Raw genomic sequence first — 14945 nt, forward strand, 5'->3', positions numbered from 1 at the left:
ACGAAACAAACAACGAGTTTAACCTTCAAGCTTTCCAAAGCTTCCAAAAAATTTATCATTGACTGGACCATATTAATCGATATTGTTTCTTGTGCTACTCTTCATACTTGATTGTTTAGTTGTGTTTGATTGATTATTTCAATTAGTTTGCTCATGTTTAACTATCACCAAATTATTCAACATGGTTCAGTTAGAGGATCATCAAAGTGTACAGATTAACCGAGGATTGGAGCAAAGTCAACCTAGTAACTTACATGGACAAAAGCCAACATCAATTGGATCACAGTCCTCGATACCTCGAGTCAAGGCCAGGTCGAAATGGAGACCCGAATTACCTGAGATAAATTGGCAAGATTGTTTTTGTATTTGTTTCTTCGTCTATTTACTTTGCAGTGAAACTGAATCTGAAAAGAAGCGTAAAGAAGCCAAAAAAAGGGAAAAAGAAACATTGAAAAGTAAGAAGGAGATGGCAAAGAAACGGGATAAAGAGAAGAAAAAGAGGATCAAAGAGATGATAAAGGAGACTGAAAGAGAAACTGATGATGATAAGATGAAAAGTAAATCGGTTTGTAAAGTGATCAAGGATGGTCAAGTTATAAATAAAGATTTACTGGTGAAAAGGCGGCAAGTGAAAACTGTGACTCCTCGATCAGTTGAACAACCTGAAAACTCAAATAAAAGTATCAACAATCTTGATTCTGATTTGGTTAATAGTTCAACTAAACGACCATATGGCTGTATAATTGCTTGGAATGATTTTAATTAACTTCATTTTTTAAATATAATATAACGTTTCACAGTGTAACACTAATTTTGGGTTAAAATATAAATAATTACATTTTTTACTGTTTTTTGAAGATTTATTTTTCTTCAAATATTTCACTGTTTCAGATAAATTCACTCTTATATTTTGTTAATCATTACTATTGATTAAAAGCAGTTTTTTCAGAAATTAATAAAACAGTTTAGTCCTGAAGAGAGTCATTTTAGACATGAAGTTAACTTAAGCCAGAGTTTCTTTGGCACCAGTGGTTTGAATTTAATAAAATCATCAGATTATCAGCGTTTTTTGTCTTCAATAAAATTAGATTCATTAAAGTAATAAAATCATGACTATCTGAATAAAATATTACACATGAAATAGTAAAAATATTAGGCTTGTAAGCTCTTCAATGAAAGTCTTCAAGTCTGTGTGAGTTGCTTATGATTACTATATGATTCAAGGTAGTGTAATGTTTTATGAATTAATGATCAGTTAATCATTATGACCTTTATTCACATTTATCATTGCAATTATCATTCTTAATCTAGAACAATTATATCATTGACGAAACTCCGAATCAGATTGGGAAGAGTGTTATTATAAGGGTGATCATAATGATCTAGTAAATTGTTGTGATTAGAGGGAAAAAATGTTTGAAAAAATTTCAAAAGGTTTCCATGATTGATGATTGTTTAATGAACATTATTATTATTATTATTATTATTTTGCTTCTAACGAATTGAACTTGTTATATTTTGTGTCTTCGCAAATTTTTTATGTACAAAAGCGAGAAAAATACAAGCACGAACAAAAATATTTTTAAACTCTGAGATCAAAATGTTATAACATTTATAGAGAAGAGGAGAAAGAGAGCTCGCCAGCAATGATGTTTACATGAGTTGATAGATACTTTACAATTGAAAGGTTTGATAGAGGTTCCGATTGTATATTCGTTTATGATCCTTGATTTTTGCGTGTGTGTGCGGCTAAACGTTTAAGTGTTGTCAATGATTTAGTTGATGATGATGCGAAATGATGAACTATGAATAAAATCCAGATTTACTTATTATCACACTTCCAGAAAGATTGCTCGCACTTGTTGAATCAAGACATTGGTGATGGAGTTGAGTTTTTACGTTTCCAAAAATAATGTAAAATTAAATTACCAGATTATTTTATTTGCTTTTGCTGTTCCATTTTGTAAAGGACATTGAATCACTAGACAGATTAGGTAAATCTTCTGGTATCTATATATATTCGCTTTCTTGAAAACTTGACGGCTTCTTGATTAGATAAATGAGGAAAACGTCCAGATGATGGAGATGACGGTTTGATTGTTAATGAGACATGTAGAAGGTCTACAGTTGGCTTCTTCGTTTTGAAAATTCATCGCTTATTGTATATTTTTTATAATTTAGCGCTTCCAGGTATGATTTTGGTGCCATCCACAGAAGGGAAATGAGGGTTTTGGTCAATGAGTGAATAGTTTTCTACATCTCTTGAGTTATTTGACAACAGCAAAAGTAAAATAGAGTCAAAAACATAGATGATCTTTATATTTGTAATATCAGCTAATATTGAATGTGTTAAACCATTAATCCAACGCATCATAACATTCATGAGGCGATGCATCCCACAATATACAACTAACTTTGTTTGTGTGGAATTTTTATATATAATATTTATATATATATTTGTATGGGTAAATAGAGAGTTAAATTTTAGTCTATTTTGCACAATGAATAGATGAGAGAAAGATAAAGGGAAAGGGAAAGTTTTTGGTTTCACAAAAAATCTAAGATGGAGATATTGAAACCAAGTAATTTAATTTGCAGGGCATCAGGAAAGTTTGAGTTAAGATAGGAACGAGGATAATGGTTTAGTAGAGTTGATTTTGAAAAAAATCACAAAATCACATGAGAAATGCACTTCGGGTAAGCTTTTCACCACATGCTTGTTCCCATTCTCATTTTATCTTTTACTATGAAACATCTATTTATAAAGATTAGAGCTTTCTTTTAACATTTTGTCGACCATGAAATCAGAAAAAATTAACCGTTCCTCCAATTTCAATTTCCGAGCTTTCTTCTAAACCATCAAGATGACCAAACACTTTCCATCTACAATAGATGAGAAAAAGATTAATAAATAACAAAGAAATAATAAGAAACAAGAAAATGTCAAAATGAATAATGATACTTACTTGTCTACTTGATAAAGGGTAAGATCAACCAATTGTTTGACATGGAATGGCATTTGAGTATCGTTCAGTAAACCCCGTAATGTCTCAACGCCTCCATCATCAATCAGTAATTGACAATATTTAGAACCTGAAATGAAGATTAAAAGAGGATTGAATGACGAGATATATTATAAATGAAACTTTAACCAGAAAAACACAGCCATGAAAATGGAAACAAATTTTGAATGAAATAGCTAACACATGACTTACTATCAATTGTCAGTATCCAGCTATTGTTAATTTGCATGCATTTAAATTAAATAGTGTCAAATCTAATTTAACATAAAAGAACAGGATACCGAAATCAAGGAGTTTATTTTCATGGTTGATGTAAATCAAAATTGATACTTACAATATACCCTTGTAAGATTAGCTAAGGCCCAAACAGCCCAGTATTGCGCTTCATAAACCGGGTTTTTAGATTTTAATAAACGTAAAATAGGTTCGAAAGATCTGAAAATAAATTTAGAATAAAAAAATTAGTAAGACTGATAGAAAATAAATATTTAAATATCAGCTAAAAACTAACCTGTAATTGATATTTCGTTTAGAATTGATTGTCCAACGGCCAATGGCAGTTTTCATTCTAAATAAAACATTATCACGATCGACAGAGCCAAGAAATTGATTCCATACCTCAGGCCCATCCGAAACTATAATAAAGGAAAAATAATATTGAATATAATTTATAATACATATATGGCTACATATATTGGCTATTATTTTAGAAATATTCTTACCAATATGAGAAAGTATTCCAGCAGCATTGTAGCTGACCTCAATACCATCACTTTCACTCCATAGAAGTTCACTGAATCTTACAATGTACTCGGGCCTCATTAATCGGGGTCGGAGATCTTCACATTCAGCAACATTTCCTAGAAGACCCATCATGTTACGAAGTAATTCTAAATAAAATAAACAAAACAGAAAAAAATGAGGTTATTATTCTTGTTTATTGAATGAGATTTTGTAGCTCTTACCTGGTGGTTCTGGAAAAGTACTCATACATTTCACAAAAAGGTCCATTCCATGATTATCCAAAAATCGTTGGCAATTAATTGGATTCTCATCTTTGGATAGAATGAAAACAAAAAAGTTAGAAATTCAGTTTTTCCAATCATTAAAGTCTGATTTCAATAAAAAATCAGTAAGACAAAGTACCTGTCACGTTCCACATTGTACTCCAGGCAATCTCCATTACTTCATCACAGACACGACGACTTAATCGAGCTTCGATTAAAGTAATTAACTTATCAATTGCCCCTAGATCGCCAACCAGTGTCTTCTGTTCCCCATCCACATGACAAGCCAAAGAATTTAAAAGATAGATTCCTAATGTAATAAAGATAAATGATTAGCATACAAAATAATGATTCTAAAAATGTCAATATATACCTAATCTCTGGATAAAATCATCGTCATCGTTCATAACAATTAAAAGTAAAATTTCTACCATGCGTGTGTACTCGAATAACTGTGACAAAGAAGAAAAATTTGTAAGCATTAATTTGTAATGAGAAACCACCTAAATCATCATATGATGAAATAGTATGCAATCATAGATTCAAGCACAGTACGCTTTCCCTTTAAATGGTCATCAATGAATAAGTAATTTTATTATCCATTGTATTGGTATTGAAGGGAAATCGTGCGACTACTTCAAGGTCAGTTATCTTCATGAGAAAGTTTTGAAAACTTACAACATCTTGAGGTAACTTAAAATGAATTAAAGTGAGGCTTCCATTTCTGAGCATCTACAGGGTTGAAAGAAATTGAAAAATAAAAAAGGATTAGAATGATAAGATTAAATTACATTAAATTGAGATAAAATTATGGAGCAAAAAAATGGAAAACATACCACATTATCATGTTTGTAACGTTGCATTGCATCTAATAATCTAGTTACAATTGGCCTACAAAAAAACAGAAACAGGAAAAAAACAGTAATTAATTGTCATTGTTTGAAAAACAGCAGCTACACAATAATCGTGTTAAATTACCTTTTAACTTGAGGGCTATAATTTTTAGCTTCATCTGACTTAACAATATAAAACAGGGAGGCTGATGCAGCGATTTGTATTTGCTTTTCATTTAAATGCCTTGCCATTGCCGTTAAAACAACATTCAATGACCTGTTGATAGCATGGAATTCACTCTGTATGAAAATAAGCAAGAAAAAAATAAGTTAATCATATGATGAATTGGATAAAACATTTAAAATTGTTAACAAGGCACAATATCTTATGATAACAATCAATTCACTCTTTCAATTCATTAGATATTTATTTGCACCCAAGGCTGTCTCAACAACAGAAATGAAAGTTAACTTGATCATCAAAAGCAGCTTTATGAATATTTGCATCTTGATAAATTAAAAATGCATGTGTGTTTTTTTGTGTTAATCATTAATTTTTACGATCTTATAAGTTATAAATAGCTTATAAACAAGCTCTCCTCAAAATATAAAGACACCCATATATTTGTGCAGGCTGAAATGATGAAGGAGACTTGATCAATCAACAATATTTAAACAAATATTTTCCTGAAACAAAAGATCGACTGTAAACAAGACACATATTGTGCACATAAAGAATAAGATTAAAAAATTTTTCAACCAAAAAAAGATGCTACACATGATGAGGAGATTGAAAAAGATAAGGAAAAAGAGTAAAGTAACTGAAAAAGTATAGAAAGGGTTTCTTTTTGTAATCCATATACATGGGATATATACTTGGAATTAGGAAACTTTCCAACATTTACAACTCAAAGTTACCGAAAAATAAACAGGAAGAAAAAGTTGAGAAAGTGATGAAAGTGTGTTAAGCTGTTGTTTAAAAGAATTGAAAATATTTGTTTGAGGTTAAAGCTGACATTCCTGACGAATCACTAAAGATTGATGAAACTACGAATAAAATAATTTGACCATTTTCATCATTTGTTAGGAAAAGTAAAAGATAAAAATGACTTCTCGCGTTTACATAACAGTTTTTGTGACATAATCTAAGGAGTAATTTAATAACTTCCTTGTTTATCTTTGACGTTGAAAGAGGAGAGCAAATGAGAAGCGAAATAAGGAAAAGTCAAGAGAAATACTGTGCCTTGTTTTAAGAGTGAAATGTTCAATTTTTGAACCATGAAGGTGTTGTTTGCTGCTGTTTTGTCGACTTTCCTTACCTCTATTCGGAAACAATGGAAAAGATCATTCAACGCTTTTCTTAATGGTTCGATTCTGTCCATATAGACTTCACAAGCAGTTAGAATTTGATCTTCTGTTGATTCACCAGCAACTTTAACGGCAGGTATCCTGGCTCTAAAGGATGCATCACATTGAGTATTGTAAAGTCCTAAAAATTCGAACGGCCTATCATATCGACTACTAAGTCCAATTATGGTATCAGCTCCTGCATCAACGAAAGAAAATAAATATAAATAAATTGAATATGATTTGAATGGAGATAAATGTTGCTAAGGGTGTTTTGGGATAAAAACAGTTGTTGGTGTTTATAACTATACTTACGCTCGCCAGCTAAATTAGTGCCAGATATATCAAGATGGGTGAGATTAGGTAATGCTGTAACCAGTTCAGCTAGTTGTGCGTCTGGAGATTTGAAACAATGTCCATGGCGTTCATTAGAAGATGAGATATCTAACGATCTAGATAAAGAAAACATAATTTATGAGAGATAATATAGAAATTGATAGCAATGCTTTTGATCAGTTTTGTATTATAAATAAATAAACGATCTTTTTTCATAAAAGTAAACTCGAGATAAGATTGCAAGATTATGATGACAAGTGTAATCCTGACTCAATTTATAACCTTGCCTCAATCTTAACGGTAAGTTAACTTTTTTTTCGGATTGAAATAGTGCATTCAAAACTGACCTTAAAGTTTTAAGCTGAGCAATTTTCCTGAGAGCAGCCGGTGAGAGAGGACAGTTATACAGAATCAAAACTTTAAGATTTTTTAATGAGGTGAAAGCTTGTCCATCCCCAATTGAGTTACAATTGCTTAAATCCAGGTAAGTTAAAGTTTCGTTCATCATAGGGGTTATCAGAGTATCCAGGTAGCGTTGATTTCCAGATGGATTTACTTCATGTATTACCAAGGTTTGCAAAGGAAGATAAGGATTGAGGAGATGTTGTTTCTATTGGAAGGATTAAGGGTGAGAGACAGAAAAAGCATTTTAATGAGATTGCATGGAAAGCCCAATAAAGGAAAAAGTAAAACTTTACTGAACAACAATTGTTTACTATAAACATGATTGAGAAACTGTTGGGTCAAGGCTAAAATTTACTAGGAACACAAATATATATCATGACCTAGAACTTGCAGCATTAATATAGAGCTACGATCGATAGAAACCCTAAACCAAGAACTGCAGCCATGGTGATGATCATTACGACCTTGATAATGTTGGAATTTGCAAAGGTAAGGAAAATCAAATGAATGGAATGAAACATAGGAAAGGAGTGAGAGTCAAGAGAATGTGCTGTAGATTGAGGTGAGCATTTGAGACCTTGACCGAATGAAAATCAATAATGCGAGACACACAAAACATGGGAGTATATCAATCTTGAGCACATAGATTTACCTACTTTTATAGCTTCGAAGTACTAAATATATATATTTTAGTTTATTTCATTGAGAGTATAAAAAATATGCTTATAACGGTAATTCATCTGAGGGATTCAAGGTTGAATAGTAACCATCTGATTCGTAAAACATCAATAAATATAAGATACAAATTGTTTAATTTTTTATGCTATAAAACGGCCCGTTTGATAATGACAAAGTAAAATAATGAATTGATAGAGAATGACTGAGTGTTCATTATAAATCAACATTAAAAATATAAAGAACAGAAAAAGTGAACTGAAAGTAAAAATTATTTATAACATTTATATCAAAAAAAGGTTTCAATCAGTATCAATCACTGTCTAGAGTGTCAAACTTTATACTATTATTTAAACTAAATAGTTAATGAGATGTAAATAAGCATTAATTATTTCGACTGATAATTGTCTCTAACTTGAATTTAGTTGAGACAAAAAGAGGAAATGTTTTTCTTTGGGTTAAAATGAAGACACTAGGTCAAGGTCTTAAAATAAAGAATTTCACCAATCTGGTTCTTCTAACTATGACAATTACTGAATCTAGCAAAGATGAGCTCACAAAGAATTTAGAAAATAATTTACATGGGATGTAATAGCAAACTCCTACGTATATTCTCTCGATACACTGAGAAATGGCTAAGGATGCAATTAATTAGGAACGAAAAGATTAGCTGCAATAGTATATTTTCCCTGAGTACACAACAGTAGGAAAAATCTAGAAAAAAATGTTCTTATTAGAGGTGAAATAAAAAGCATATGTTTACCTTCTCGGCGATGGTGACAAGGTCAGGTTCCGAGTCTGGAAATATTTGATTACATTTACCAATGATTAAGGTTTCTAATGGAGATTTACACCAGGCTTTGTAGTCAAGGTAACGAACAATGTCCTGTCCATCTTTGTCGCTTCTGACATGATCTCTAATTATATCTGAGTCTTCGAAGACGGGACTATCATAGCCTGAGACGAGAGGTTCAGTAGCTGATTTACCTAGAGGTCTAACCAGGCATTCCATCAGGTCAGATTTTTCGAAAGATGATGGTGATGACGATGAGAATAAATTACCATTTGGTAGGGTTGATGTTGTGGTTGATGTCGTTGCATATTTTCTGATCAATGATCGACCATCAGCCATTTTTGAAAGTTTACGTCGTAGAGTGTCAAATCCATATTCAAACACACCCATTTCATCAAAAATGGTGATGAAATTGTTCTTAACTCCAACATAGGTTGCTTCGCACATACCAAGGTTAGATGTTATCACTCCTTTTTCATATCTTTTATCAAGTAAGATGTTATGAGTATCTTTATTCCTTTGTTCAAACACACGGACGGTGACTACTAATTTGTCCAAATTATTAGAGTTTATTCGGGTAGGAAGATATCGAATATAGAGTAGAGCCGAGTCAGACAATTCTCGACAATTGTCAATATCCAAATACTTTAGGGTATTTGTATGCTCCGATAAAATGTAGTATAAATCTTGATCGGTGATCGGAAGATCAGCCAAACGGGCTTCACTAATAGGTGAGGTTTCAGCCTTGAATTGAGATATAAATCTGCTAACACGCTCCGTGTCAACCGTGTTGGCATTTTGGTGACGGAAAGCCTGGTTAAATAAAAAAAATGAAATACAAATGATAAATATAGTTATAGTATGATAAAAAATCATATGAGTAGAGATAAGGTTAAAAGGAAAATAAGCGAACAAAGGAGTGCATATTCAAAAATCGCCTGAATTGGGTCTCAATGTCACGGCAAGGGATTATTTATGATCCCGGTTTCACTGAAAAACTGGAAAAATTTTAGATTTTCCTACGAAACCTTGTTTTGAAAAAAACAAATAATACTTACTTCAAGGAGGTTGTTACAGATCTCTTGAGGAAGGCAAACGTTTTTAAAGGGAATATCATTAGAGACTATGTGTTTGAGGCAAATCATCCATAATGACTCTGGTACATTGTTGGTGTGTCCGAATAACTGGCCTGACATTGGTCTCCGAAGTCTAAACACCATAAAAGATTGAAGATAATGAAGAATAGGTGAGTGTAGGAAAGGAAACAAGTTTAGAGTTGAAAATAGATACAGGAATAAATATTAGTTTAGTTGATAACGAAGATCCAGAATCAATCAACAAGTTGAATAATCATTGAAGAAATCATCAGAATCGAGGAAAACATTTTAGATAATGAAAAGAGAGTGAGAGAAAGAAGGAGGAGAATAAAAAAAGATGAGAAGAGAAAATTGAGTCAACTGATGTTTTGTATATATAGCTGAGAGAAAAGAGAAAGAGGGTCGTAAATAAATGTTAAAAGGCTTACGCTTACATCATAATAGAGATGAATTAGTACAATGTTGAGTTATGAACTGATCACAATTGTATCAGATATAATGATGATTAGCTAAAATATAAGTCAAATTAATTATTTTTTTATATAATTTACACTTTGAGGAGAAAATAAAGTCGATCACAAAATTAAACCATTAATAAAGAAATAAAATATGTTCAAGCTTCAAGCTTCTACAGACTCTGTAATAGAAGCTTCAAGCATACAAAAACAACAGTTTCATGCGCCATCATGTGGTTACTTAACTAACTACATCATTGTTTGCGGAATTGCGTTTTAAATGAATGAAATTGTATCAATTTGAAAGCTTCCATGTAACATGACAAACAGTTAACAATAAAATCACATAATGATGCAATAGCTTTATTATTTATAATTGATTACAGGCGATGAAGTTAATCTTTAGCGGTTGGTTTAAAAAAATTAGTAATTGAAACTTGACCTTTCTTGGCTGCAGCTGCTTTGGACAATTTTTTAGGTTTAGGCTTGGATTCCTCATCTTCGGTGTCCATTTCAGCTTTTTTCTTCCTATCAACAGATTTCTCCGATTTTTCAGATTTTTCAGATTTTTCAGATTTAACTTTTGTGGATTTGTTTGCATTCACATTTTCTTCGTCATCGTCATTTTTAACAGGAACAAGTTTCTTGACAAGCTTAACTTGAGTGTAGCCATCTTCATCGGTGAACTCTTCGGATACTGTTTTAGTTTCCATGGGTTGTGATGGTTTGGAGCTTTTTTTAGACTTTTTTACTGGTTTTTCCTCTTCGGCAGGACTATCATCAGCTAAAATTTTAAGGGCGAGAGCTTCTTCGTCCTCTTCATCGGAGTCAAAAACTCTAACACGTTTACGTTTTTTACTTTTGGATACTTTTTGTACAGGTTCTTCCTCCATTGGCTCAATTTTGACTTTCGGAGGACTTGGTGGAGGGCTAGGTGTACGTTCAACGATAGCTATGGTGTCATCTTCTTTTTCTTTTTCTTCTTCTTCTTCTTCCTCTTCACTGAATGGGTCTGGCATGGGCTCCGGCACCGGCTCTGGCTTTTCCTTTTTAACTGCTTTTGAATCAAACCCTGTAAGCTTGGTTTGCTTTTTATTATTTCTATTCTTGCTATTAGTAGACTTCTTATTAAATCCATTGGTTTCTTTTTTAGGCTTCACAACTTCATTGACATTTTCTTTCTTTATTTCTTTTACTTTTGGTTCTTCATCAATTTTTAGCAATCCCAAAATCAATTTGATCTTCTCTACTCTATCCTCACGGAGCTTTATATCGTCATTTAGAATGTAAGTTAACCTAAAAGTTAAAAAAATGAGATGAGTAAAAACGCTCTGAATACATTAATGAAACTCACATACTTTTGATATTTGGAGACATCAGCCATATCTAAAATAGGAGCTTGATCAGCATCTTCAACAAAAGGTTCAACATCTTTTTCGGCTACTGAGAAAAGTGTACAACTATCGACCGTAGCGAATTCCTTTTTTATTTCTTCCAATTCATCAGCTTCAGCATAAGCAAGTTTAAAACTCTGTTGAGAAAATAATTAGAGGATTAAAATTTACAGTTCAGATCATTAAAAACCATATTTACCTTGTAAGAATCGCATGAGTCCTTTGAAGTTCCGGAGACAACATAAACACTACTTAATTTTTTGTCTCCATTATTCTCAGTTAGGAAGTCCTCCAGAATCCTAATCGTGATGAAGAAAAAAAATAATATGAATGATACGATGTAAAAGAAACTGATTTAAAGACATTACCTTCGAGCCTGAGAGACATGAACATTAAATTGTTGAACAACATCACGAACTGATATCTGAAAAAAGGTTACAATGGATGAGAAAAGGAACGGAATACAAAGACAAGAAACATGATAGGAAATAAACACTTACACATTTTTTATTTGAATGAACAAGTTCTTTCAACTTATCGGAATAAGTCATTTTGATGAATATAAATAATAACAATTAAAATCGAACTGTATTGTCTGGCCAACAATTAGCTCATCTGTGGAAATGAAACAAATGAATATATGACACTATATTTGCTACTTTACTCAAGTGAAGTTTGCCGCCAAACACAAAATAACTTAGGTGAGCGCAACTTTCAACAAGCATTGAGTGAAGACTCTCCTCTAACAATTATTAAGGCCAATTAAATGTTTGCAAACTGCCATCTATGGTAGAAAACATCGTTCTCTTTCTTTCTCTCTTTCTGGTTCGCTTTCCTTGACTATTTGGAACTGATTATAAAAAAATAATTAATGAATAGAGACATTAAGCTTACACTTTTGACAATAAACTAAGCCCTAATCCTTTGTTTTTATTTTGCTAATCTCTGTACAATGTTTTTAAAATCTTGAAAAGTCACAATTTTCTGTCAACAGATGGAAGTTGCAGAGCATTTTCAACAAAAAGTAACCCTGGTTACTTACAAACATTATGTTTATCATTTAAGTTGGCGCCATTTAATGTCAAGCAAATGGTTTTCATGAAAATTAGTCGTCTTATCATTTATTAATTCATCCTCGATTTTATTTATTTATTATTTGATATTTGCAAATTTTAACTTGTGATCTTCCTTATTTGTGTTCCATTCTTTTAATCCAAAATGGCTTGTGTTGATGTGGATGAACCAAAAGAGATAGTTTTCAAAAAGAAGGTAGGCAATATTTGTTTTTATTTTACTCTAACTTCTCCACTATTTTTGTTATTCTAATTCATGACTATTTCCACTCCAGTTTTCAGTACCAAGAAGTGTGTACTTAGAAGCCCTCAAAAATGCTCCTCCACCAAGAAGTTTGGCTCGGTATAAGGGTCAAAATATTAGATTGGATATAAGTGACACCATGTCACAGATTCGCCGCCAAAAAACAAGTCCTCAATCATCACGCAGTACTAGCAATTTTTTCAGTTTCAAGGCATCCCTTCTAAACAAAATGTACGAGGATAAAAAGAAGAGATGGGCTGATGAAGATGCTAGAAAGTTGAAATATTCGCAAGAAATTTATGATGAAGAAGAATTGGTTGATTTAGAAGAGGATCTAGAGATCTCTGATACTTCAGATGAAGAAACAGCAGAACAAGAGCCTGAACAAGACGATTTAAATGATTTAGATGATTTAGAGGATTTAGATGATGCCGACCAAACAGAAGAAAAAGAAGATGTTGATGATATGGTTGTTAATAAAAAAAGGCGCCCTAAGATCGATGATGACGATGCAGATGAAGCTTCTGTCGACTTTGAAGATTTGCCAACCGAAGGAGAGGAAAGTGATTCAGAAGAAAAAGGCTCACCAGAAGAGGTAAAGGACATTCCAGAAAAAGTAAAAGACTCACCAGAAGAAGAAAAAGACTCGCCAGTTATTCAAGTTACTCCAGTTGCTGTTGTGGTAGAAAAAATTGCAATACCCGGTAAAAATGAAACACATACCATATCCGACCAAGAAGAAGGGTACGATGGAGAGATAGAAGACGATCCTGATAATGAATCAGATGATGATGATGACGCGCCAATTGATGATGAAGCCGAAGTAGAGAAGGATGATGAAGAAAATGATGAGGAAAATGAAGACGAGGACAAAGAAAATCAAAATGATGAAGAAGAAAATGTGAAAACAACTGATTTTATATTCAACGAAGCTGACGTGTCAGGGACTGATAGCTCTGATGATGAAGATCCAGATGACGACATAGATGAACTCATTGACGATGAAGGAGCAGAGAAAGTCGATAGCGAAAAAGCGCGTAAAGAAATTCAAAAAATTTATCACAAAGAGCTTTTAAATGAAGATAAGAGAATGCTTTTACAACTCCAAGAGAGATACTTGGAAGACGGTGATTTGCACTCTGATCAAAGACGTGTGAAAAAGTTCAGGTGGGGTACTGCAAATCCTGTATGGCTAGACAATGCAAGATATTCCGACTCTTCAACCGACATGTCAGATGATGACGATGATGACAATGATGGTGATAGACCAGTTTTCAAATTGAACAATATTTCATTACCTTCCACCTCTACTGAAAATAATGTAAGTATGCAACGCAACTAAATGCGTTTTCTGAGAAGTTTATTTTTCATTATTGTTTCACGCATTGACTAATTATTTTTCGAATTTTATTATTTTTCAGATTCAAGAGTCAACTCAGAAACCTCAGCCAATATTAGCGACTTCAAATGTTCAATCTTTTAATAAACCAACAGGTTTAATCACCTCTTATTTGGTGAGAGATAAACAACTGAATACCATTTTATCAACTAAAAGAAGAAACCCATTTAATAAGGATCGAATGGAGTTTAAAAGAATCAAGTCTGGACCACAAAAATGTAAAACTTTATTCGAACTTTACAGTAGAAATTAAATCCAACATATCATCAATTAATTATCAAAATTTGCAGCATTCATTTTTCTTGTCTTACTAGCAATTCTAAAACTCGAAAATCTAAGATAAAATGTAATAATTGTAAGAGGTAGAATGATGTTAAAGGAATTGATTTAACTAACTCAAAAAATAAAAAAAACAATGAGTAATTGTAGATAGCTTTGCAATAATTACATGACTTTATTATTTGATTTTTTTTTCTGATCACAACTAAAGTTCTTGACATGATCAAGAAAAAAAAGAACTGTATAACGAAATCAATTCAAAGGGCGTAAAGTCACCACTAAGAGCTTCATGCTAAACCACGAAAATTATAACTGACTTTACTTTTCAATACTGATCGCTAAATTGAAAATCGCTTAAATTCCAAAGAAATATTTCCCCGAGATTTTGTTCAGTCTAATCAAAATCATAATTATATTTTTGTAAATATCAATGATTCTAATTGGTGTAACTTAATATAATAAAATAAAAAGTTTCGCTCCATTTGTATTTTCAGATAAAAACTTGTATCAAATATCAAATCCCAGTCGTAGTCAGTTTCTTGCCAGACTTTGTGATAAACCAATTAAATTTTGTATTGAGATGAA

At 32.2% G+C, this 14945-nt stretch overlaps 3 protein-coding genes across 4 annotated transcripts; 1 reads left to right on the forward strand and 2 right to left on the reverse strand.

The window, feature by feature from the left end:
- Positions 1–1435: 1435 nt before the first annotated feature.
- Positions 1436–10146, reverse strand: LOC107368721 (protein zer-1 homolog). Of its 2 annotated transcripts, XM_015936594.3 has the most exons (17): positions 9951–10146; positions 9478–9628; positions 8390–9232; positions 6894–7156; positions 6526–6662; positions 6183–6409; positions 5009–5163; positions 4867–4921; positions 4709–4762; positions 4404–4482; positions 4170–4340; positions 3989–4078; positions 3746–3913; positions 3535–3658; positions 3358–3458; positions 2967–3093; positions 1436–2883 (listed from the first exon to the last, which is right to left on the reverse strand). In XM_015936594.3, the coding sequence occupies exons 1-17, from the start codon at positions 9953–9955 to the stop codon at positions 2805–2807; spliced, it is 2829 nt and encodes a 942-aa protein (XP_015792080.1). In that variant the 5' UTR covers positions 9956–10146; the 3' UTR covers positions 1436–2804. The 2 variants fall into 2 exon arrangements, with proteins under 2 accessions (XP_015792080.1, XP_015792079.1); XM_015936593.3 differs by lacking the exon at positions 9951–10146 and having other exon boundaries at positions 9478–9768.
- A 172-nt stretch (positions 10147–10318) lies between these two features.
- LOC107368722 (uncharacterized) lies at positions 10319–11988 on the reverse strand. Its single transcript, XM_015936595.3, has 5 exons — positions 11866–11988; positions 11734–11789; positions 11565–11664; positions 11330–11502; positions 10319–11267 (listed from the first exon to the last, which is right to left on the reverse strand). The coding sequence occupies exons 1-5, from the start codon at positions 11914–11916 to the stop codon at positions 10367–10369; spliced, it is 1281 nt and encodes a 426-aa protein (XP_015792081.1). The 5' UTR covers positions 11917–11988; the 3' UTR covers positions 10319–10366.
- A 449-nt stretch (positions 11989–12437) lies between these two features.
- Positions 12438–14525, forward strand: LOC107368855 (uncharacterized). The gene is made up of 3 exons (XM_015936745.3): positions 12438–12634; positions 12714–14003; positions 14104–14525. Exons 1-3 carry the CDS (start codon positions 12584–12586, stop codon positions 14332–14334), a joined length of 1572 nt encoding a protein of 523 aa, XP_015792231.2. The 5' UTR covers positions 12438–12583; the 3' UTR covers positions 14335–14525.
- Positions 14526–14945: the final 420 nt, after the last annotated feature.

Source organism: Tetranychus urticae, chromosome 2 (genome assembly GCF_039701765.1).
Source record: "Tetranychus urticae isolate SD_2017Ah chromosome 2, NJAU_TeUrti_SD_1.0, whole genome shotgun sequence".
NCBI classification, from domain to species: domain Eukaryota; kingdom Metazoa; phylum Arthropoda; class Arachnida; order Trombidiformes; family Tetranychidae; genus Tetranychus; species Tetranychus urticae.

Bases quoted from the DNA above. Each gene is read 5' to 3' on its own strand.
- LOC107368721 (XM_015936593.3), bottom strand. From the start codon at position 9,639: ATGGTGTTTAGACTTCGGAGACCAATGTCAGGCCAGTTATTCGGACAC. The intron at 4,763-4,866 runs GTATGTTTTCCA...TCAACCCTGTAG, and splicing joins GTTACAAACATGATAATGTG to ATGCTCAGAAATGGAAGCCT. The intron at 3,094-3,357 runs GTAAGTATCAAT...TCTTCATTTCAG, and splicing joins TAATCTTACAAGGGTATATT to GTTCTAAATATTGTCAATTA.
- LOC107368722 (XM_015936595.3), bottom strand. From the start codon at position 11,916: ATGACTTATTCCGATAAGTTGAAAGAACTTGTTCATTCAAATAAAAAA. The intron at 11,790-11,865 runs GTAAGTGTTTAT...ACCTTTTTTCAG, and splicing joins TTCATTCAAATAAAAAATGT to ATATCAGTTCGTGATGTTGT. The intron at 11,665-11,733 runs GTAATGTCTTTA...CATCACGATTAG, and splicing joins CATGTCTCTCAGGCTCGAAG to GATTCTGGAGGACTTCCTAA.
- LOC107368855 (XM_015936745.3), top strand. From the start codon at position 12,584: ATGGCTTGTGTTGATGTGGATGAACCAAAAGAGATAGTTTTCAAAAAG. The intron at 12,635-12,713 runs GTAGGCAATATT...TTTCCACTCCAG, and splicing joins AGATAGTTTTCAAAAAGAAG to TTTTCAGTACCAAGAAGTGT. The intron at 14,004-14,103 runs GTAAGTATGCAA...ATTATTTTTCAG, and splicing joins CCACCTCTACTGAAAATAAT to ATTCAAGAGTCAACTCAGAA.